We start from the raw sequence: 23,628 nt of genomic DNA, 5'->3' as shown, positions 1-23,628 counted from the left end.
AATGAAACCAAATATCAGCTACTAAAATATGTTCTGGAAACTTCTGAGCTTTGTTCCCAAAAGCCAAAAATATACTTAGAATCTGTCAAACACTAAGAAAGGAAGCATACGCCATGCAGAAATGCATACTAATTAACCCAACATAAGAAGTGAGTATAAAAATCTTTATCACGTTAATAGGTAAATACAAAAAATTACAAAATTAAAATTGATAGCTGGTCACAGAAACACAGAGAATCAACAGGGAATAAAAAGAAAGATCTAACTTAATAAATTAAAACTTAAAAAAATCTAGAGCAAATTATTTATTATATAGCATGTTTTTTACATAACAGGTATCTGCTATAAAATAAAGATCAAATTAAAACAAGTAATTGTTGGGTGGGGGACTGGGGCATAAGAGAGGATGGTCATACTAGATGTGTGACCTTTGCTTCAGTTTCTTTATCTGTAAAACAGAATAAAAATAGTACTCTTTCATCCACTGTTATGCATGTTATAGGAGTTTACATATGACTGACATAAGGTAAATTCTATACACATGTTGGTATTGTTGTTACTTGCTTAATTTAAAATAATTACAAAAATGCAGAGTATGTGATGATATTTTATAGCCTGGCCCATTTAAAGTTAAGAGTTCACATGTGTTTGTTTACATATATGTTTTAAGGTGAGTTATTGTAAAGTTAATTGGTGACATGGTAACAGAAATTCTGTTTTCTTGTCTTTGTGGCCTTACGAACTAAAGAGTGAAACAATAGTTTCCCAGGTCCTTCTCAGGGAAATTTCAGTCATGACTCTGAGTTCTAATTTGGGGCATTTGTATTTCATACCCATCTAGGGGGATCAAGTGGAGTTGTTGTGGGGATGACATAGGTAGGCACCAGCCCCCAAGGCAAGTGCTGGCTTCCCCATGACTAGAAGGGCTGGGTGTGGCAGGCTCTGCAGATAGATGAACAGGCACCCCACTTTCAGGCAAGAGCTAGAGATTGCAGAACCTCTGAGGGCGGGCAGGTGAATGCCCAAACACCCAGAGGTCAAATACTGGCAGAGCAACCCAGGAAGTCACAGTAAAGATCTCTGGGGCAAGTAAGCATAGAAGAATAAATATTGCTTGAGTGGTTCTCCACCTTCTTATGGACCATAAGACTTGAAAAATGAGAGACTTTCAACCTATGATCCTATTATTTGCTAGAGTATAGGAAAAAAATAATTTTTAGAGCACCATCCTAAAAATATAAATTTTGCCTAGTAATTATTGACCACTAAAGCAATTTAACGTGCTGTTATATAGGGTCCAGCACTCACCAAATCATGCCTGGATTTGTGAGGAAAATATCTTTGTAACATGTTCAGATACAGAGTTCTTCTGCCACAGAGATCTCCAGGATACTGATCCAAAACAGCCTGGTAAATCCAGCGGTCTTCTTCACTTAACTGGAAGTTTCTGGAAGCAATAAAAATGTCACAACACATTGTTAAGCAATCAGGGAGTTTGAGGGAACTCAAACTGCTCAAGCTATTAGCAAATGGTACTGATTACATAAAATGAAGTCTGGGGTTGGTTTTTTAAAATACATTAGCCAAATTATATGTCTGCTATAGAAAAGGTTCTAAATTCTAATACAATGGGTTCTTCAATCCTTTATTGGTCTTGCCAGGAGTTCCAGGCATAATTTCAAAAAGTTTGCCAAGTGACATAATATTTTTAAAATATTTATTCTATCTTCTCTATAAGAATATTTAAAAAATCATGACCAATGAGTGAAATAAACAAACACTGGGAAATAAATCATTAAGACATACAGACTAAAAAGGAATTTTTATTCCTGGAGGAAAACACAAATGTAGACAGTTAAATGAACAATTACACAGAGGAAATTAAGGCCTGAGGAAAGCACTTACTTAAGGTTTCACTTTAAAACAAGTCTAAAATTATCATTTACTTTACCCTCTCAACTTCTCGCTTTGTGGGATTTAGACTAGATAATGTTAGTGAGAAGATTATCAATGGCATTAAATTTCAGATCACTGAAGAAATCATTTGTAAATAGGAGCTCTCTTCAAGGCCCTACCTAATAACATGTCCACCCTGCTCCAAAATGTCTTTTTCATTTCAGGACACTCCTAGGCACTGGCCTAGTTTGTGTTCTACGTAAGGTATTAGCAAAGCCCTATGCAGAGTGGAAAGTTGCAATATCAGCTTGAACTCTAAACTGAATTAATGTCTCTTTATTATTCTGGGTTTATCTGCATATTGTTATTCTTGTTTAATAAATTGGAATAATCAAATACAGATGCAATCAGAGCGAATATTATTAGCAACAAGTATTTTTTTGATCCAAGATGGAGAGTTGCTATTGTTTATTTCTACTATATCAATGATCTTTTACTTTAAAGTTAATTGTGCAATTCAAAGAATTTTTCATAATATGTCTTCTATGCCCTTGAAAAATATTTGACAATTTAAAATAGAATAAAAGCCTCTCTAAATCAGTTATACTAATGGGAATTCCACTGTCCTCATACAAGGTTACCTAGTTTTTGTAAAGCATTTCATTATTCTGGTAAGTAGCAAGAAAGAAAAAATTATCTTTCAAAGAAGATAATCTTCACTAACAGCTTTGTAATGGGAAGAAAAAGAGGGTTGAAGGTGTTCTACCAGGAAGAAGCATACTCCACAGTTCTTCTGTATGACATAATAATCTATTGCAGAGAAATAATTTGAGATGAATTCATTCATTGAACACAATGAGTATATTGCTTCTGTCTGAATCAGTTATGAATGTATAGACAGTCAAAGGCTTCTGCAAACAAAGTATTTCATATAGGGGTATTAAGCCTGTGGAAACACTTGCCTGAGTGTACTTGGCATTAAAAATACCCTCAAGTCTTCATGTATAATACCTAATGTCCTCTCTCGAACTCATTTTTGTTCACGATAACAAAAATGCATTTTAATAGCAGAGTTAGCCACTTAAATTCTCTATTACTACACCACAAGTAACAAAAAAGAATAGACCTGAGGTCCATGTCTTCATTTATGCTTTTAAACTGTTTCTCTAATCAAAGGGACTTGAACATGGTTTGACTTTCCACCTTTATTTGATTACAAATGTGGATATATGTGGCCGGGTGTGTGCTGAGGAGGGGAAAGTAACAGAATTGAGGTCCAGTAAATTGTCCGTTTTTTTAAGTTGCCATTCATCTATTCAGTGGATGCTGTTGGTACCATGCCAGATCTCCCTTATTAGCTAGAAGTCCCATCACCAAGATGCTGATAATACCACAGATGCACCTCCCTTCTCTGGAGAATTGCCCCGGACCAAATGGGAACTGCCTCACCCAGGAGGCTTCTCTCCTACCCGTTTTTGAGGGCAGCTGCAACCAGTTTGGCTGACATGGGGGAACAGAAGGCCAACCCACTTGCCTCACGACGGAACCAACTCTGCGATACCATTCATGCTCTAGAGTTTCACTGTGGGGGCAAACGGCAACCCATATCCACTGAGATCACCTCCATGCAGAGCCATTTTCCCCTCATCTTTCTTTCTTCCCTTAACATCCTTCTCCTGAGAGCATTGCCCAACAAATCACTTGTTCTTACAATTCCTGTCTCAGCTTTGCTTCTACAGAACCTGACCTAAGATAATCTCTAAGCCATCTTACCCATAATTTTCAAAAATAGTTTTAATCCTTTGGTAAATGGAGTACTTCTAAGCTAATTGCTTTGATGATCTCTCATACTGAATGGTGGTGCAAAATGTCAGCTACACTCAAAGAGAAAGTGCAAATGGCAAACATGTACAAAAATGCTTTTCAAATAAAAGCACACATTAAGCAGTGTACATTGCTATAAATAAATGTAGCAGCAGGAGAATTTGTGGCACTGAGTGCATTTTTACATATTGTGTGAATGTATTAATTAGGTGCCATTATAGTGACAACATTAAAACCACTTAAACATATGAAATGATAATATAACATCAAAACTATTTCAAACCAAGAATGCCACAAATGATCACATCCATTTTGCTCTTCTTACTGACTTTAGAAACCTCACATTTCAACAGCTTTAGCCAATTACCACAATTATGCAAACTGTAAGTCATTTTTCTAGTATACATAGAATAAAAACAAAAAAAATACCTTAAAATGATATATAAATACTCACAATATTATTATTTTAGAGTATTTATAGCAGCTTCTAGAGCCACAGGCTTAAATTTTGAGGCAAATATTCACGTCAGCAATAGTAATGGCACAGTCATACATCTCCATTAGGATGCTCTTTGTGAGGGAGAAAGCTCCCACCAGTATATATATATATATATATCTTCTGGATAGTAAAAATCTAAGAGGAATATTTAAACATAATAGCCTCTTCACAATAACAAAGTAGCTCTTTCCTACTTAGCCTCTAAAATAAAATCAAATTTAATGAATCTGCATTTCTAAATTCCAATCTGGACATTTATCTTTCCTAATCAAATGTCTTTTCATTGTACAGAAAAACCTATGTAAAATAGCTAAGCTATATAAAATAACTAGGGTTAGCTTTTATTTTATTTCTTAATTTTTAAAAAGATTTTATTTATTTATTTGACAGAGAGATAGAGAGAGAACAAGCAGGGGGAGCAGCAGGAAGAGGGAGAGGGAGAAGCAGGCTCCCTGCTGAGCAGGCAGCCCGATGTGGGGCTTGATCTCAGGACCCTGGGATCATGACCTGAGCCAAAGGCAGTCGCTTAACAAACTGAGCCACCCAGGCACCCCTAAGGTTAGCTTTTACCTTCCAAATTTCCTGCTTAATTTAATTGCTTTGCTGGTGATTCCAATGACAGAAGTAGCTAAATTATACAGCTATTGAAAACTCTTCTGATCACGTACCTACTTTCTGAATTTGAAAAGTGACTCCAAAATTTTTAAAAATTTAAAGAAGGCTTTAAAATTATCCTAAACTTTTGCAACTTTTAAATTATCTTTAGAGAAAAAAATCTTTGGCAGGTCTGTGCAATTTCTATTCTTTTTGCCCACCCAAATTTTCTAATTTAAAATGTTTCATAATTTTCATCTTTATAATAGCACACCAAGATTTTACAGTTTCCAGGTTTATTGGGCACTTCTAACACTTCAGGAAATTCCAGACTGCAGAAGTGTGAGATATCTACCATTCAGTCTCCACCTACCATCCCCACCCCATAATGAAGTCGCATGATATAATTTTATCATGATATCCCAGGATGAGACAAAATAGGTAATTCAGAAAAGGAGGACAACAGCTGTGAGAATCTAACTACACTAAGGCTGATTGTCTCCCTAATTCTACCTGTTTGAATCATTCCAAAAATCCTAAACTGACTCACAATTAACTTAGCCACCAATTTTCTTCTTAGTCATCCTTAAGTCACTTCCTTTAGGTTCTGGCTCCATGACCTCAATATACATTTGTGGTGGGGGAGAGGCAGAGAGGCAGGCAACTGTGGCAAACAAGGTACCTAAGGGTGACAAGTACTTTAACAGCAGAGACAAGTCTATGAAACTAAACATTGTGTTCACAAATGGCTGAAAGTTGTTTTATAATTTTCTCAGAGCAAAGGGAGATTTCCAGCAAAAAGGTAGTACCTTCTGAAGTTGCCTGATACATCTAACAGTGAGCTCGAGATTGGCAACTGGCCATAGTGAATCTGGCCTAAAGAAAAACTCTTTTAACTCTTCTACTGTAACAGTGGCAGGAGACACCTAGTGCTTCTCTCCAGTAAGAAGCAGGATTCCAATGAACCACTGGTGGATTAATATGAATAAAAGATAGCTCTGATGTAATCGGCTTGTTTGGCTGCATTGGGTCTGACCCTCTAGGAAATACAACTTGACTCTACTTTTTAATGTGATCTTTCCAAATCAGACCCAAACACTGAATCTAATCAGCCTGGTTCCTGAAACTGTCTCCCCACCCAACTACCACACCACCCCACTCCCATTATCCAAATATAAATCTATCTTTGATTTTCAGCCTGGTTTACAGGGGCCTTCCTAGCCTTAGACTTATTTCTGACCAACAGAATCTTCCCCTTGGATTTTGTTTGGGTAAGTACATTGTCTTTCCAGGAGATCCATTCTCACTTAGCAGTTCTCACCTCCAGGTTCCCTAGGCTCTGCCCAGTCTGCCTACTTAGGTGGGAGCTGACGGCTAGAATAAGGTAGGCTCTCAGAAGTATGGCCATCACTTTTCAGCCTTTTGGCTAAGATCAAGTGTAGAAGTATGGCCAAAATCCACTGAATTAAAGAATCAACAACAAAATTGCCTGTAGGGAAAAGCCAGAACTTGCATCAGCATCCAAAGCCACAGAGAAGTGACAAGAAAGTGAAAATGTGGTAGGGTTCTAAAATTGACAACCCCAGAATTTCTTATAGAATGGTTTAGGGGCATAAATCTGGCCAGAAGAGGAGGTTAAGTGATTTATCTGGAAGCTGCAATTGCTGTTGACATAGAAAGTACACTGTTTTTTCTTAGATTTTTTTGAGGAGGAATAGTTGTCATAGAAAGCTCAATTTTTTACTTAGGATGTGTATTTTTTAGAAGTGGAGTAGCTGGGATAATGGCAAGACTCCTAAACCATCCTTTGTCCCTACATCTATCTACACAGCTTTAAGAGGCAATATAATTCCTAGTGGAAGTTTTGAAATCATATGATCAAGATAAAACAGCCTGTTAAAAGTAAAACATAATGGCTCAACCACTCCATATGCTAGCTTTTAAATAATTATATTCATCATAAGAAGTGTAAGGGAAAGGTAATTGTAACAAACATTGCCCCTACTCCTGCTTCTGCCCATCAGAATTCTAATTTTATTCAAGATCTACCTTCCTTCATAGGACCTCCACTCCAGGGAAGGTGAGCACCATTCCCAGCCCTGAGAGAGAATCTTGATTGATTTTAAGCCCTTTACAAACATCCATTCACAAGCTTCCTGTTCTTCTGGCCAATGTTTGGAATAAGCACAGACAAAAGACTCAATTCTGGCCAATGAAATGTGAGAAGAAGTCTTCTAAGGCAAAGGTTTTCTAGCTTACAAGGAAGAAAAGGTCCTTTTCTGCCCCTGAGTTTTATGGTGGGAACTGCTGTAGGAAGTCATCTACCTTGCAGGAAGGCAGGGCAAGAGAATGCAGAAAACCAGACTTCACTGTGCTTAGACTTCTCTACTTCTGCACTTTATGGGAAATAAGAAAAGAAATCACCTATTGTTCAAGTGACATTGACTTGGGTTGGGATTTTCTTACTTACAGCCAAAGATACCGTATTTGATAGCTAACTGAAGGAAAGAAAAATGACTTTTTAAAATATGGCATCCTAATATTGCTTTGGAAGGAAAGTGCTATGAAGGATGTAGAGATTACAGAGATGCAGATACAATGTGTCCAGAGACCACCATCTACACTAACATTCCTCACATGATTGGCAACTGACAAGTGTTCAACATCAAGGGCCATTTTTAAGACAAAGACCCAGAACTAAGCAAAACCAGCTCAAAATAAAAATGTATAAAATCAATAAAGACAAGATCATCTACAAACACACTGTATGCTCTATTTTTTAAATCCTATTGAGCCAGAACTTGCCCCCATGTACCATTTTATTTTTCATTTTGGAGAAACAAGAACATTTTTAAGTGCAATAAAGTTAAAGTGAATAAAGTTACTTATATAGACATTATGATTCAGTTTTCCAGGTTCAAAAACAAGAATAATAAAACCGGCCTACTTCTTTGGGATGGCATGAGGAAAAATTTAATTAACCATTGAGGGCTTTTGAGATTTTATTTTTTTTTAAATATTTTATTTATTTATTTGAAAGAGAGAGAGCAAGCGAGAGAGAGTACAAGCAGGATGAAGGGAAGAGGGAGAAGCAGACTCCCTGCTGAGCAGGGAGCCTGATGTGGGACTCCATCCCAGGACTCTGGGATCATGACCCGAGCAGAAGGCAGACGCTTAAGGACAGAGCCACCCAGGCACCCGACATTTTATTTATTTATTTATTTATTTATTTATTTATTTATTTATTTAGTACGCTCCACACCCAAAGGTGGGGCTTAAACTCACAACCCTAAGATCAACAGTCTCATGCTCAAGAGCCAGGCAGGTGCCTCAGGCTTTTGAAATTTTAAATGCCACATAAAAATGCTATAATATCACCTCAAACCAACTATCAGTAGTCATTAAGAAATTATAAGAATGGATTAGAAGACTGATGGTTCTCTTTCTCAGTTTATTAGTTTTTAGACATTATCAATATTCAACTTTATGTTCTTGTATAGGCACTAATATGGCAGATAGACATAAGACTGAGCGTGGTGATTATAATTTCTTACGTTACTGGTTCTCCATAGTCTCAGTTCTAATGATATGGTTTCCTCAAAGGATTAGACCTCAAGGTACAAGGAGTAGGAAAACTTTGTTATGAGCAATTGATTTGATATATAAAATAGGCATTATAATTCCTCTCTTGTCAAAATTTGGCAACCCTGTCCATAGTAATTTTAATCTTGTCTTTGCTTATAGCTACACATATTTTATTCTTTTAATAATAAACTATACCTGTATTATCCAGGTTAAAAATAACATATGTCAATTGTCCTGGACACAAATCTGTTAAGCTGCTATGTCTCCATTTTCTCCAGATACATGTTTCCATGTATCTGATTTACTCAAGATTAATTTGATTTCACACCCAGCAAAGAACAGAAACCTCTCATAAATGACTCTTACTCCTTCATCCTATAACACCCAGATTTTTCAGTCTCCAAAAGCATTAAAAAATGTAGCCTCAAACACCTCTACACTGCATAGTTTCTAGCTGAAACAATTATGTCAAGAAGGCAGGTGTGGACTGCAGTGATACTAACAATAAGATGGTTGCACTTAGAAACTTATAGCCACTATTTTTAGATATATCTTCACAGATACATTTAAACAAACATAATATCCAAGTAAATATACAAACTGAATTATTAATCAAGCAAGGCAAACTCTAAGACTAGCTTTTAGGGTATCCTACAGAAAATACATCCATTTTTCTCCCTTGATAAAATGCATTCCACTATAGCCAAAAGAACTTAAAATATACTTTATTCCCACAACAAACACAAAGTAGGTTGAACAACTGTCAAATATGGCTTTTAGTTCAAGAGTCATAAAGTAATTAAGTATTTTCAATGATGTATTTATTTTAAGAGAAAATTATTAAATATATAAGACAAAAAATAAATCATAGTCTACAACTATGACCTCTCTCTAACAAATATAAATTGCAAAGTCAGGTTGGACAAACCACGTTGGAATATGTCAAGAGAAAATGAGAGTTGCAGTAACCCAGGGGTGTTGCTCGAGTTGGTCATGTAACCAATGTGACTAAGTGAACACGCCAGTGTTTGAATAATCATGTTCCTAATTCTGAGCACTTCTCGTCTTACTAACCATCCTTGACATACAACCAGCCCAGAACAGCAATGTAGAACCTGAGACTGGACATCCCCAGGCACTGAAATTTTCCAAAATTTCTGAGACTCTATCCTCAGAAAAGAATCCCCCCTGGTAATTAAGGCCCCATTTTTTAACTTGTAACTTCACCAAGTAAGCAAATATCAGTTATTCTGTTCCTTTCCCTCTCTATCTTCTATCTTGTATTCATCAAGCAATATCCTCACAGGTAAATATTTGTTTATTAAAAATATTTTAAAGAAAATTACATGAGGGCACTCACTGTTTCTTGAGTGCTGGTTTCTGATGCTGGCTTTTATCTTTTTCATCTTTTTGCCAATTCTGTTGGCAAAACTTTCACATAAAGACAGTGACAGAGTTATGCTATGTAAATAAGTATTGAAAAAGAGAGAGAAAGAGAATATGAACAAGACACTGGTGATATTCACACATGATTGCAAAATCCAGTGAAATCCAAAAGATGAACCAAACAATGGAAAGTCTGTTGGTCAGTGTATAAAGTGTTTCTACTTTTCTGGAGAGCAATGTAGCCATACTCTCAAAAGCATTAGAATTTTCCAATCCCTTTGACTCAGCAAGTCCATTTCTAGAAATTCGTGTTAAGGGAATAATCATGGCTCAAAATATAGCAACAGAGTTGTTTGCTCCAAGGTTTTTAAACAAATACCAAAATGTGTACTAAATAATTGTCCAAAACCAGGAATGGGTTGAATTTATCTGGTACAACCACATATTGTAATATCATGTGTATAATAAAAAATCTGTTGTAAAGCAATATTTAATACAGTGACCTAAGACCTAGGTTAGGAAACATTGATTGGAAAAATGAATAATACCGGATTTGATTCATAAACAGGAAAAACAATGAGTTTGTGTAGAGTATGTTTTCATTTTTATAAACAACATACATATAACTTAAATATATAAAATGTTACCAGAGAATATCTCTTGGTGTTGGGAACTTAAGACTAATTTTTACTTCCTTCTCTTTGCTTGTCTTGATTTTTTAAAAAATTTTCTGTAATAGGGGCACCTGGGTGGCTCAGTCGTTAAGCATCTGCCTTCGGCTCAGGTCATGGTCCCGGGGTCCTGGGATCGAGCCCTGCATCGGGCTCCCTGCTCAGTGGGGATCCTGCTTCTCCCTCTCCCTCTGCTGTTCTCCCTGCTTGTGTTCCCTCTCTCGCTGCCTCTCTCTCTGTCAAATAAATAAATAAAATATTTAAAAAAAATTTCTGTAATAAATGTAATTATTTCTGTATTAAGAGAAAAAATATATATATAAGGAAACATATATAAGGCTACTAAATAGTTATCTTGAAAGTTACTAGTAAGTAACTTTCAAGTAACGAGTAAATTGAAATACTTTAGTTGAAAAAACATGAAACTACAGGCCTTGACAATGTACACACAGAGGGACAAAATTGTTATAATCATCGTAGATTTTAAATAGTATTCAGATTCTGATCTTATAAAATAATAGGATAATAATTATGAATCAATATTTAAAATTTAATATGCCTATCAAACAATAAAGCAGAAATTACTCGTTATCACTCTATAGCTTTTGCTGCATATTGGCTTCAGATCTGACATAGCTAAATGGAGCATCAGACAATTATGCCTCATCTATATGATTGATTCATCCAAATGTTAGGAAATTAAAGCCACAATCTCATCTGAGTCTAAAACAAGCAATTAAACTTGTCTTCATGTTACTAATGAAATACAGCCTAAATAGAATCTAAATAGCTTCACACATATTGAATAAAGAAATAGGTTCAACTGCAGTCAGATTTAAAGAAAAAAATATGTTAGAGTAAAAGACAGTATCCTTTAAAGCCGTGCTGTCCAAGACAGTAGCCACAAGCCACATGTGGCTATTCAGGACGTAACACGTGGCTAGTCCCAATTATGGTATGCTGCAAATGTAATATGCAGACCAGATTTCAAAGACTTTATATGAAAACAGACTTTATATTGTTCACTTTCCACTTAGCTGCAGTTTTTTCATCTGTAAAGTCATTTTTTAAATGGGCTGTATTGAGGATTAAAATGGCATGTACCTGTCATGTCATATAATGGGTACTCATTAAATATCAATAGTATCCCCTTCACTCTTTAACTTAGATTTTTAAAAGTTTGTGTTTTTGCTTTACAAATAGAAAAAAGCATGTATGCCAAACTTAATTTATAATTTTACCTCTTGGGGATAACTACTGTTATTGTTTGGATAAACTTCCAGTCTTTTTTCTGCAGCTTTATAAATGTAACACTTTCAGAGGGAAAAGAAAAAAAAAAAAAGAGAGAGAATCCACTACTTTGTGGCCTAATTTCTAATTGCATAACAACTTATTGCAATTATTTGTATCATTAAAAATTGTTTAATATAATTATTAATGACTGTGGTATTCTATTACGTGGATATATCATAATTGATGAAGGTAATCCTCAAATTGTTGGCTATTTCGTCATTTTGAGGATTTTGCTATCACTAAAGAAAGGAAAAAAACAACGTTGAATATTCTTGAAGCCAACTATTTATTTCACTTCTATGATTATTTCCTTTAAGATTATTTCTAAACAATGATTACTCACATTTATAAAGATTTTTGATGACATAGTGCCAGATTGCCTTCCAAAAGAATTTATATACCATTCATGTATAAAAATGCCCATTTCTTCCATATTTCAACCTTGGATAATTTTTTTATATTTTACCATTGTGTAGGTAAAAATCTAAGCATTTAAAAAAAATTTTTATTGCTTTGATGAGTAGAGAGGTTTTCATAAATTTCTTTATCATTTGTATTTAGAATTACTACCCAGAGTTCCACGGACTGCCACTCTGACATCTATTCACTTCTTAGTACCTGCACCATATACTGTGCATCCCCACCTGTTACTGTAGTCAATGAACTATCTGTTTGTTCCTCTACTTGTGTACCAAATCCCAACACTGGATTATTCTCATCAGCATCAAACAGTAATATTCCCCCCCATTTTAAGCAAAACAAAAGACAAATCAACAACAGGAAAATCTGGCCCTACTTTCTTGCTCTCCTTTACATAGAACTTCTCAGAAAAGTTGTCTGTACTCATTGTCTTGAATCCTCTTCTCCCACTCACTTAAATCCAACCCAATTAGGCATTTGTTCCCACTTCTTCAATGAAAGTGGTTACCAATGACTCAACAGTTGTTTACCATCTAGAGCAAATCTTCAATTATCAGTCATATTTTATTTGACTTAGCAGCATTTATTCAGTGATCATCCCTCCTCAGCTCACACTGCTGACCACTCCCTCTCCACCTGCCTTCCTGGACACACAGTTTCTTGGTTTTCTTCACATCTCATAGACCTTTTCTCAGCATCCAGTGTTGGTATCCCTCTCCTCGCTGATGATTTAATGCCACCAGATCCTAGGGATCTTTGTTCTCTCCTTTGTCTCTTCACTCACTATTTTGGTGATCACACCTGATTTCATGGCGATGACTCACAAATATGAATCTCCAGCTCAGATATCTCTCCTGGACTCCACAGTCATATTACTGACTGCCTTCACAAAATCTGTACTTGGATATCTGACAGCATCTCAAACTCAGTATGTCCAAACCTGAACACCTGGTCTTCCACAAAGTCCAACCCTGTTTTTTTTTACAGTCTTCCCCATCTCAGTTGATGGTAACTCCATCTTTCCAGTTGCTCAACCCAAAAACATTGGATTATTCTTTTGTTGCTCTTTTTCACATACCTTATGAACTCTGTCAGCAGCTGTTGTGGGCTCTACCTTTAAAATATGTCCAAAAGCTGGCTATTTCATACCATCTCCACTTCCTGATCCAGGCCACCATTATCTCCCACCTGGGTTACTTTTTTTTTTTAATCTTTATTTATTTGACAGAGTGAGAGACAGCTAGAGAGGGAACACAAACAGGGGAGTGGGAGAGGGAGAAGCAGGCTCCTCACTGAACAGGGAGCCCGATGCGGGGCTTGATCCCAGGAACCTGGGATCATGACCTGAGCCGAAGGCAGACACTTAACAACTGAGCCACCCAGGCGCCCCCCACCTGGGTTACTTAAATAACCTCCTAAGTGTTCAATCTTTTCTTGCCCCTCTCTACCTCCATCTTAAACACAGCAACTCCCAAAGTGATCCTGCTAAAACCTAAGTTAGGTCTTGTTACTTCACACTGCTCTCACACTTCTGCTTCCAATAGCTTCCTATGTCACTCAGAGTAAAATCGAGTTGCTGTACCTTGGGGAAATGAGGTTACTGACTGGTGCACACTCCTAACACCAGAGCCTATCTTTGGATATGGGGATAGAGTCATTGCAACCCAAACCAGTGAGCTGCGACAAAATAGAAGGAATTAAAATAAATGTTGGGATTAACCATGGTCAACTGCCTTTAGCCCAATGAAAATTTTATAATTTAAAAATGTCCCCCAGATATTTCAACCTTCTTATGTCACAGCATTACACATGTTTAAAATAAGCATCCACTCACTTGTATAGGTGTGTACATATATGTACACAATCTATATGAATTCTCACAAGGCCTAATAACTAGAACCAAATTGGGAAATGGCCATATCAAAATAGTGGCAGGTACTGGCAAACTCTAAATCCAATGAGTATTATAGCTAAACATATAATTCATTATGCGAATTAGAACAGTACATTTATATGACTTACTGCCCACCAGCCACAGATTGCTGAGGCCAACGACCTCTGTATTTATTGAAAATAGCCCATTTACTCTCTTTCTTCTTAAACAGACTACTCCTGAAAACTCATTCAGTTTTATTGATGCTTCATCATTCAGTGCCAGCATTATTTATAAAATCATCTCTTCGGTTGTTGTTTGCATATAGTTTTTATTTGGGCAGGATACATGTGTATATGTTGCTTCCCCTAAACATTCTAAGCCTTCTAAAAGGCAAGGCCATATTCTAATCTAGTCTGTCTGTTTACCCCCCTACCAAGGAGCTCAGCAGAAACCACTATATGTTAAGGATTACCCAATAAATATTCATCTAGTAAAACATATCAGTAATTATATAAAATTTATTTTGGATAATTATTTGTGGCAAGCAGACTCTTAAGCTAGAATTTATGAACCTATATTCCTCCAAAGTGGATTCCTACTGCTCCTATAACAGGCCTTGCCCCTCTCACCTTCAATGTTTTCACCTTTAATTCAAATCAACTGAACAATCGTTTATTTGAAAGCTGCTATGTGCCAGGATGTGCTAGGTGCTAAGGATATTAGCAAATATTGCTAATAAATTATTTTGTCTTCAAGGGCTTTACAGTCTAATCATTTAATATCCCTTCTTAGAATGTCCTCCCTACCTCCTTTCTGCCTTATTCTAATTCTACTCAATCTTTAAACTCCATAGTAAACTTCACCTCCTCCACTAAGCTTTCCTAAGCTATTTTTCCCTCAGTGTGCCTTCCCAATGCAGAAATCTTAGCATGTGATATATATTCATCTTATTCTCTACCTAAATCTCAGTATTGGCAATGGAACTGTGAATCTCAACTTTTTCTGAGTGGTACAGCATTGTACAAAGGAAGAGCAGAAACTGAGTTCTCATGAAAAGGAAAGTAGGAAAATGGGCTGTGAAGAATAGGTCTTAGTGGAAAGGATCCACTATAGGCTGCTAAGGCAAACTCTTCTATGCTTAGGAGCTACTAACCTAGAAAAACCACAATCTCAACCAGATTTCCTAGGGGGACAAAATACATCTGAGAGGAAAGGTAATAAATAGGGCAGTCAACATGCTTTCAAAGGAAGGAGTCAAATTTGCCTTCTTCATAGCCACAAGCAGCCTGATTATAATGCATCCCCTAGAAAAACAAAAGAACAAAAACAGAAACCCCTCTCCCTACTTGATGAGTTCTAAAATCTCTTTAACAAGGTTGGGATGGGGAAGGGAGAGAGGATGTTTATTTTACAATTAGAGACTTCACCTAAGTGCATGGTTGAGTTAACATTTCATTGTGACTGAGTTTCAATTAAAGTGTAATTAATTAATCAATCAGCACATATAAATGATATATTATTAATTTTTCCCCCAGCTTTATTGCAAGGTGGGATGGAAAAAAGGAAGGCAAAGAGGTGGGGAGAGAAGGGGCTCTTAGAAGACCAAAAAGTGTATGCCTAGGAGGAACACATGACCACCCCCATAGAGATGTAAGAAAAAGCATGGGTCAGGAAAGATGCAGACTTCACCTAGGATTGCCTCTCCAAGTATGTGAAGACAAGTAGAAGCTGTAACCAGAGTTGGATCAAGAAGCTATTAAAGCAAAGAACTCTACTTGGTAGGATTTAAGGTTTTCCTTGTTGTTACTTATTTCTTAACACTAGCAATTTCATATAAAGGAGCTTCATTTATAGGCAATTCATTAAGAAATGTAAGAAATTTAGTAAAAACTTGCTTTAATTTAGTATAAATGTGTCCCTTCAATAGTTTTCCTTTTTTTCAAAATACATATTCTTTGAAGAAAATTTTCAGGTCAATATAATCGAATAAAAGGTCTATTTTCCTATAAAATATTCCTCAGAAACTTCATGTACAAAACACATATGAGGTTAGCTAATGATCTAACCTACGGTGGCATTTCTGGCTTTGTTCATTAACTTAATTTTAATACAGAATTTATACTACAGAAGATGACCCTGCCAAAACTGAATTTTAAATGCCCTAATATTGTATTTGTCATTCAGAAGAGGATTTGTCATTCTCAGGATACATCCAAAAGTCCATTTTCTAAAAAAAATTTAACATGTTTTTAAAAATTTATAAAACATACTTTGTGTTTACTGTAGGACAAAGTCATAGTGGATTACAAGTAACATAATTCCATGGGTACATTTTCCATTGCAATCAATTATTATTAGTACTGATTTATAAATTCCCACTGAAGAAGAGCTTCACACCTTAAAATCAAAATTCATAGTTACTGAAAGTTCATGCTTTAAACTGCTTCTTAATTATGCAGTAAAGAGCTCAGTGAGGAGTTATTTTCATCACATTTCAACCTTGTAAAAATCTTTAAAGTCATTGTTCAGGAAAATTATTTTGGAGGAAAGAGAACCCTCATTCAACAAATAGTCAATCTAAACATTTATTGATTGACTATGTTCCAACCACATAGTAACTATGAAAACAATAAATGAAATTAAAATAATAAATATTAAAATGTAGTGGCAAAAACCTACATAATTCAAGTAGTTTTATCTTATCACCTGGATATGTCTTCTAACTGCAGATCAAAGTCTTGAAGTTTTTTTTTATATTTCTCTGTAAAGTTACAGAACTCATGAAGGATCGAAGATTTCAAATCAGGATATGGGCATTCCAAAGTTTCTAATTCCATGGGCAGTTCACTAAGCAGGTTACTTCTTTCTTCTGAAGAATAATCTAGTATCTGAAAAAAAAAATATATGATGGTTTTATTTAATATAAATGACAAACTGGTAAACAAATTACTAAACACATCACACTTACCTTCATACTCCAGTCTGAAAGATAATTTTCTATTTTCTGTTGCTCCAGACTAAGTCTTTCAAAGACAGCAGTCAATTGTTTCTTCACGAAGTCAACCTAGAGGATATAGATAAGAGAAGGTTTCTTTGAGGACCTGTGGAAAAGGGTTCAAGAGATGCCATAGCCAGGCAGTGCTTATCAGAGGGGGCTTCCAGAACATATCCTAAAAATGGGCCTAGGAAGTACAGTGGGGTCATAGCCACTCTGCACCCTTATTTGGATTTTGTTTGTGTTAAAGCAGAGAGCTTACCAGATTGTCTCTGGTTCAATCGCCCCTTCTCCCTTTGCATCCTTGCCTCCAATCCCCAGCTGGGCATGGGGTTAATTTTTTAAGATTTTATTTATTTATTTACTTACTTACTTATTTATTTGTCAGAGAGAGAGAGAGCATAAACATGACCCGAGGCAAAGGCAGACACTTAACCAACTGAGCCACCCAGGCGCCCCTTATCTATTTTTTTATTAGTTTATTGACTACCTCCCCTGACTACAGCGTAAGCTCCACAGTCATAATGGCATTAGATGTATGCTTTTAGGTGATTTTTCTTACTATTTTTCAGTTATTCCGTAATGTTGTTATATTGGTTTCATAAATAATATATTTTCTAATAGGCCTTAAAAATCCCATGCCCAGGGACGCCTGGGTGGCTCAGTCAGTTAAGTGTCTGCCTTCAGCTCAGTTCATGGGATTGAGTCCTGCATTGGGCTCCTTGCTCAGTGGAAAGTCTGCTTCTCCCTCTCCCTCTGCTCCTCCCTGCCCCACTCATGCTCTCTCTCTTTCAAATGAATAAGTAAAATCTTTAAAAAAAAAAAAGATAAGACAATTATCAAGAGGAGGTAAGTGACATAAAAACAGGGTAACGTAATAGAGAATGACTGTAGCTTCTCTTGCGTGGATGATCAGGACGGGCCTCTCAGGGGACAGGACACTTAAGCTAAGACCTAAGTGACAAAAAGTGCCATCAGTGGGACAGAGAAAACAGGTGATGCAAAGGCCTTGAGATGAGAAGCAGTCTGGCACATATAAGGAATAGATGGGAGGCCAATCTCAGTGTGACAAGGTCTAGGAGAAAGGGGGAGTGTCAGGCAAGAGATGAGGTTTAAGAAGAGAGACAGCAGGATGTATAGGGAGGAACTGTGGGCCAGCAGGAGCCTTGAGGGGATCTACCAGGGGGATGACTTGATCTCCCTGCGCCGAAGGTAGAATACCAAAATGTACTGTGAAGAGTGGCAAGAATGAGCGCAGGGAGACTAGTCATGAGGCCCTTGTAACTTTTCAGGAGAGAAATAAGTATGCTTGGACACATTCAGGGATATGTTTAAGATACTGAAGAGACAGAATTTGCTATACCTTCTATTTAAATACAAGGCACACATTTGTTTCTTATGTCAAACTGTTCTAGTTGGGACAAAAATGAAATACTACATTATTAGAAGTAAAGGTAATATACTGACCTCTTCCAGTACTTTCACTGAGTTAAGCACAATATGTGAGTATGAATGCTGTGAAATGTGATGCTGTCTGTATTTTAGATCTGCTCTCAACTGCTGAATAGGATTTATCACATTTTTAAGATATGTGTACCATTGTTCTGATAACTCTTGTTCTATAGAGAAAGAAAATTAGATCCAGGTAACACATTATTATTTTAAGTTTCTTCAAGAACAGGTCTTAGAGGGCAGATTTTGCTTTGGATTCCTTCAGAAAAAAAACAAGCAGTTAATAGTAAGAGAACTTAAAGTGAGTGGCCCACTTTCATCTTCAAAACAAAATTCCCCTTTAAATATAGGATCAAAAAGGAAAACAACTCACCAAAATTTGTAAGGTCAGAAAGACATTCATTTCCAATGTTCTCTTCACTGAGAAAGGATTTAATTTCAGATTCCATTTTACACCTGAAATAGACATTATCTCCATCAATTTTTTTAAATAATCGTGAACATATATAGATTTAAAAAACTACTAGAAATTTAATCTAATGTGGTCCCATTCAGCTGTTCATTTATTCAGACCATACACTAAATTCCTAACATGGGTTGGACACTTGCCAGACACTGAGATAGAAAGAAGCATAAGTGAACACTCCAGGCAGATGTAACAGCATGAGCAAAGGCAAACACATGGCACATCCTAGCACTGCTTCGTGTGCAAAGAGCTTAGGACAGTAGGAAGCCACTGAGGATAATTAAGCCGACCTCACCTGCCAAGCAGAGCTGTGTTTCACAAAGATTCCCAAGGCAGCAAAATGGAGGATGGGCTGAAAGGAGGGGTGGTCAATAAAAACAGAAAATGAAGATGGAGGGGATCAGCTAAACCTGGACCAACAAGGAGGTTATTTCAAAAGTTAAGAGATGATGAGGTCCTGAAATAGGGAAATGGGAGTACAAGTATGTTTTATTTTTATACACTAATAAAAGTAATACATCTTAATGACTTCTTATCATATTATTTAGTTATAGTCATTTTTAGAATGAAACCATAACCAGCTCTAAATGGACATCCAAAAACATTGTAGTCTATCCCTTGCTTATGGCAGATTTAATGAAATCATAGAAAAGAGTTTTGATTTATCATGATTGCTAAAATATAATACTAGAAATGGTATAAAATAAGAAAATAGCATCAATTACAATACTTTAATACAATGATTATTTTTATTTTTGCATATGTTTCTAGTCTTTGTCTACATGCATATATATTTTAAATAACTATAATTATGACATATTTACCATTTTATATTGGGGTTTTTCAATAACATTTTAAGATATTTCTAATAATTCTCACAATTACCATTTACTTTAATGGCCACATCATATTCTATTTTATATATGTGCCACCATCTTCTAAGCCAACTCACTTACATGGGACAGAGGTTTTATTCATATCTATAAAGGAGGAGTGCTATTGTAGATGACACTTCACTGTCTACTTTTTTAATATGTAGTTTTTGCCAGAAAAATTTTTGCCAGAAATATATTTGAAACTATTACATGGAGGATGGGTGCATAATAGTGAAATAAAACCAGAAATTATTTCATGGTGGATTTGTTTAAACAAAAACATAGCACTTATCAATTGTCCAGCTCAGTGCCTTTAAATTTTCAGCATCCAGAAAATCACAGTAAAACATATAAGCCAACAGGAGAACTGGCTTTGTTCATACAGGAGACCAACCTGCTACTTATATGTAATAATTCTAGTAAGTTCTATCCTGTTAGATTAACAACCTAACCCATCTGCCAAGACCAGGGCTTTTTTCTGATTGTCCTGATTGTCCAACAAAATCCAAAAGCATTTTTTTATGCCCTCAAGAACTACGAGACTCTGAAACTAGCTTGTAAATATAGGCTAACATTTCCTGAATTGTGTTCTATAAAACAATAATGTCAATGAGAAGCTGGGGTTGGGGGGAATGGGAAATAGTAAACTAAACAAAATCAGGTATGTTTCTATGGTATAGGATTTCTCAAAAACTTGATTATGCTAAAGTGCATTGAGGTTATCCAAAAAGGGTAGGAAATATATTTTCTAATTTATAGGAATACGAAATTCATTACTCTCAATGGAGTATCTTGAAGAATATTTCTGTTTTGTAGAATATGATATAGGAAATATAAAAATTGTGGCTGGGCGGCTCCTGGGTGGCTCAGTTGATTAAGCATCTGACTCTTTAGGCTCAGGTAATAATCTCAAGGTTGTGGGATCGAGCCCTGCATAGGGCTCGATGCTCAGCGTGGAGTCTGCTTAAGACTCTCTCCTCCTCTACCTCTGTCCCTCCCCTCCCCACTAAAATCAATCAATTAATCAATCAATCTTTTAAAAAAATTCTGGTGGACTCAAGAGCATTAACAATGGTAACTCTGGAGAATAGAACCCTACCCTGTTCATCACTGACATGCCAGACCAGGTCCCGGGTGTTCTCCAAGTTGGAACTCTGCAGCACATACAACATCTTCCCCGTCTGAAGAGTGAACAAATGTAAGGCGGCTTTCCCTGCCCAAATCTGCCAATTTAAGTACCTCCTAATGCTATTTGGCCTATCCTCTGTTACCAGTGAATCTGATGGTACTACAAAAAAGTCTCCTGAGTTTTTGTGTGACCATTTGCTAGATGATATGTTAATCTACTTCCTAGATCTGCCTAATTGCAATGCAATCACCCGCAATGTAAGCCAGCCTGGTGATGGGTGTTATTGAACTCTCAGGAGTCTACTGCCATATAGGTCCTCATCCTTCCAGGATGGTGCCAAAGTTCTCGATGTAGAATCAGTCTCCTCAGAACATCAAACATTGCCAGAGCTTCCTGAGATTTCTAGGGTAACCACTTAGTTACCACTTTGGGTAGAGCAAACAAAACATGGGGTACAAGAATGGTAGAGGCAGAAGCCATAAGCAAACAATAAGCAAAGGGACATGGATCATGAAAGGCAGAGCAAGAAAGTATGTTAAAGTTCCATTAATGGAACTAACAGCCAGGAGACCTGCAGAAAATTAGGGTACCAGAGCAGGCTGAAGGTCAAAGCTCTGTCTCTTCCACAGGGAAGGAACTCAGCAGGTCAGACAGCTTGGTTCCTTACATTCAGCTATTTGATCCACTTCTCACTTGAAAGAGTCTATCCCAAGCGAGCATACCACAGAGACAGAGAAGGGAGTCCCACAACCAATGGCCAGGGAAGGCACTCAGGAGCCGGGCTTAGAGAGTTCTTTGAGGCTCTGAGTTGCACAGTATGAATACTGGTGTCAATTTTATCTTTAAAGATGCATTTATAGACATTTAATTGTTGTTGTTAAAACCCCATGATATCCTCTGTAAAAAGGAGATATTTTCAAAATAATGTTTTAAAACTAAAACTACAAAAAAAAAATAAATAAAAATAAAACTGTGAGCAAGAGACTACATGTATTTCTAACAGAGATTTGGTTATAAAACATCCCTTGTAGGAATTATCATACAAGTAGTAAAGTGTACAAATAAACCTTCCAAATTTTATGATTCAACAGTTCTGATTAAAATAAAAATTGTAATTCTTTACCACATGGTCAATATAAATAACTCCCTCCTTAACCTCTAAACCAGTCATTCTGAAACAAGGGATATACCCCTGAGAGAGTATATCAAGGTCTCCGAGGGTATAGTTTGAGAAAGCATATTAAATACTAAATGTAATTTTATAAGTTTAATATGAAATTTTTAAAATTTAAATATTATATATTTTAAATATTATATTTAAGTATTATATATCTGGAAATTTTATGTGTTTATTTTCCTGAGGACAGATTTCAAAGAATTAAAGTTTGGCAAAAAAAAAAATTTTTCTAGCAGGATTAGACCAGTTAGATCCTCGGGTGATATGAATGGAACCCTGTGGGGGAAATAAGCTTCTGAACTCCAGGTTCGTGGAGCACAGGAGTTAAAGGCAAGTGCTCCAATGCCATCTTCACATAAACTAGCTGATTTACCTTCCGTGAATACCTTTGATCCTCTGAAACTCAAGATTGTCACCTGTAAAGTGGGAATAGCAATGATACCTACTCTGTAGGGTCATCATAAGGACTTAATGAAATAAAGCATATAAATTATTTGCCATATTACCTGCCACATACTAAATAACCCAACAAAAGTTCAATGTCATTGTAGTCCCCTACCTTCTGTGGGCCTGAGATTCTCAAATGGACTCTCTTATGGTGAGGCATAAAAATATTTTACTTTTAATCTTTTATTAGGTTTTTATTTTTTATTTTTTTTTAAGATTTTATTTATTTATTTGACACAGAGAGAGACAGCGAGAGAGGGAACACAAGCAGGGGGAGTGGGAGAGGGAGAAGCAGGCTTCCCGCTGAGCAGGGAGCCCAATGCGGGGCTTCATCCCAGGATCCTGAGATCATGACCCGAGGCAAAGGCAGTCGCTTAACCAACTGAGCCACCAAGGCGTCCCTTTTATTAGGTTTTTAAAGGTTAGAGTTCACACTCCTGATTTTCTGGTGGTCCCTAAATTCTCCACAAATCTAGCCACTTCTCTAACTTTCCTCCTTTCATTATGAGTTTTTAATTTCACTGAAAACATACTGAAATTAGTCTGCTTTCTAGAATAACACAGAAAATCACCTTAGAATTCTTCTTTTTGTCCAATTTTCAGCACTTACAAGTTTCAAGACATTAAGGCTATTACTTGAAAGCTCCTCCCTTCCATTGCCTTTGTGTCATTCCAGGTCAACCAAAATAACTATTTTCCACAATGATATGGATATGCCTCTTCTATCTAGCTCTAGAACAGCTAATGCACACAGTTAGAAGCGTGTGGAACAGCCAAGGTAAGAACTTTCGCCAGTGTCTTCCTTTACATCTGAGCTTTCATCAGGGAGCGCCATAATAAAAACTTTCTAATGGCTTTCCTTTCTACCAAGTCATGCAAATTTTGAAAAAAAAAAAATTCTAATGGGCTCATTCATTCTCTCCATAAAAGGTGATTTTTTGAGAGATATAATGGGTCTGATTTGTTTTTATGTCAGCAGCATGGTGACGAAGTGCATATAATTTTGTTTTTCTATGTCTTAAGTTATACAATGATGTAAAACC

General features: G+C 36.4%; 1 protein-coding gene across 14 annotated transcripts in view; it reads right to left on the bottom strand.

Annotated features, from left to right (window-relative positions):
• CCDC148 (coiled-coil domain containing 148) overlaps positions 1 to 23,628 on the bottom strand; it is a 173,134-nt gene that overhangs the window by 70,356 nt on the left and 79,150 nt on the right. For 7 of the 14 annotated variants that reach the window (XM_081814400.1, XM_081814401.1, XM_081814406.1 and 4 more), the window contains 5 exons: positions 18,865 to 18,947; positions 18,507 to 18,658; positions 17,013 to 17,108; positions 16,751 to 16,932; positions 1,309 to 1,447 (listed from right to left, as the gene is read on the bottom strand). In XM_081814400.1, the coding sequence (XP_081670526.1) occupies positions 1,309 to 1,447; positions 16,751 to 16,932; positions 17,013 to 17,108; positions 18,507 to 18,658; positions 18,865 to 18,947 (652 nt within the window). Of the gene's footprint in view, positions 1 to 1,308; positions 1,448 to 16,746; positions 16,933 to 17,012; positions 17,109 to 18,506; positions 18,659 to 18,864; positions 18,948 to 19,252; positions 19,274 to 23,628 lie in introns of those variants that run through there. The other 7 variants (XM_081814410.1, XM_081814409.1, XM_081814411.1 and 4 more) reach the window with 3 other exon arrangements.

This window comes from Leptonychotes weddellii, chromosome 3 (genome assembly GCF_054177405.1).
Source record: "Leptonychotes weddellii isolate Sample4059 chromosome 3, ASM5417740v2, whole genome shotgun sequence".
Classification (NCBI taxonomy): domain Eukaryota; kingdom Metazoa; phylum Chordata; class Mammalia; order Carnivora; family Phocidae; genus Leptonychotes; species Leptonychotes weddellii.
The sequence above is the reverse complement of the archived record's forward strand: the minus strand, read 5'-3'. Positions and strand labels throughout refer to the sequence as shown.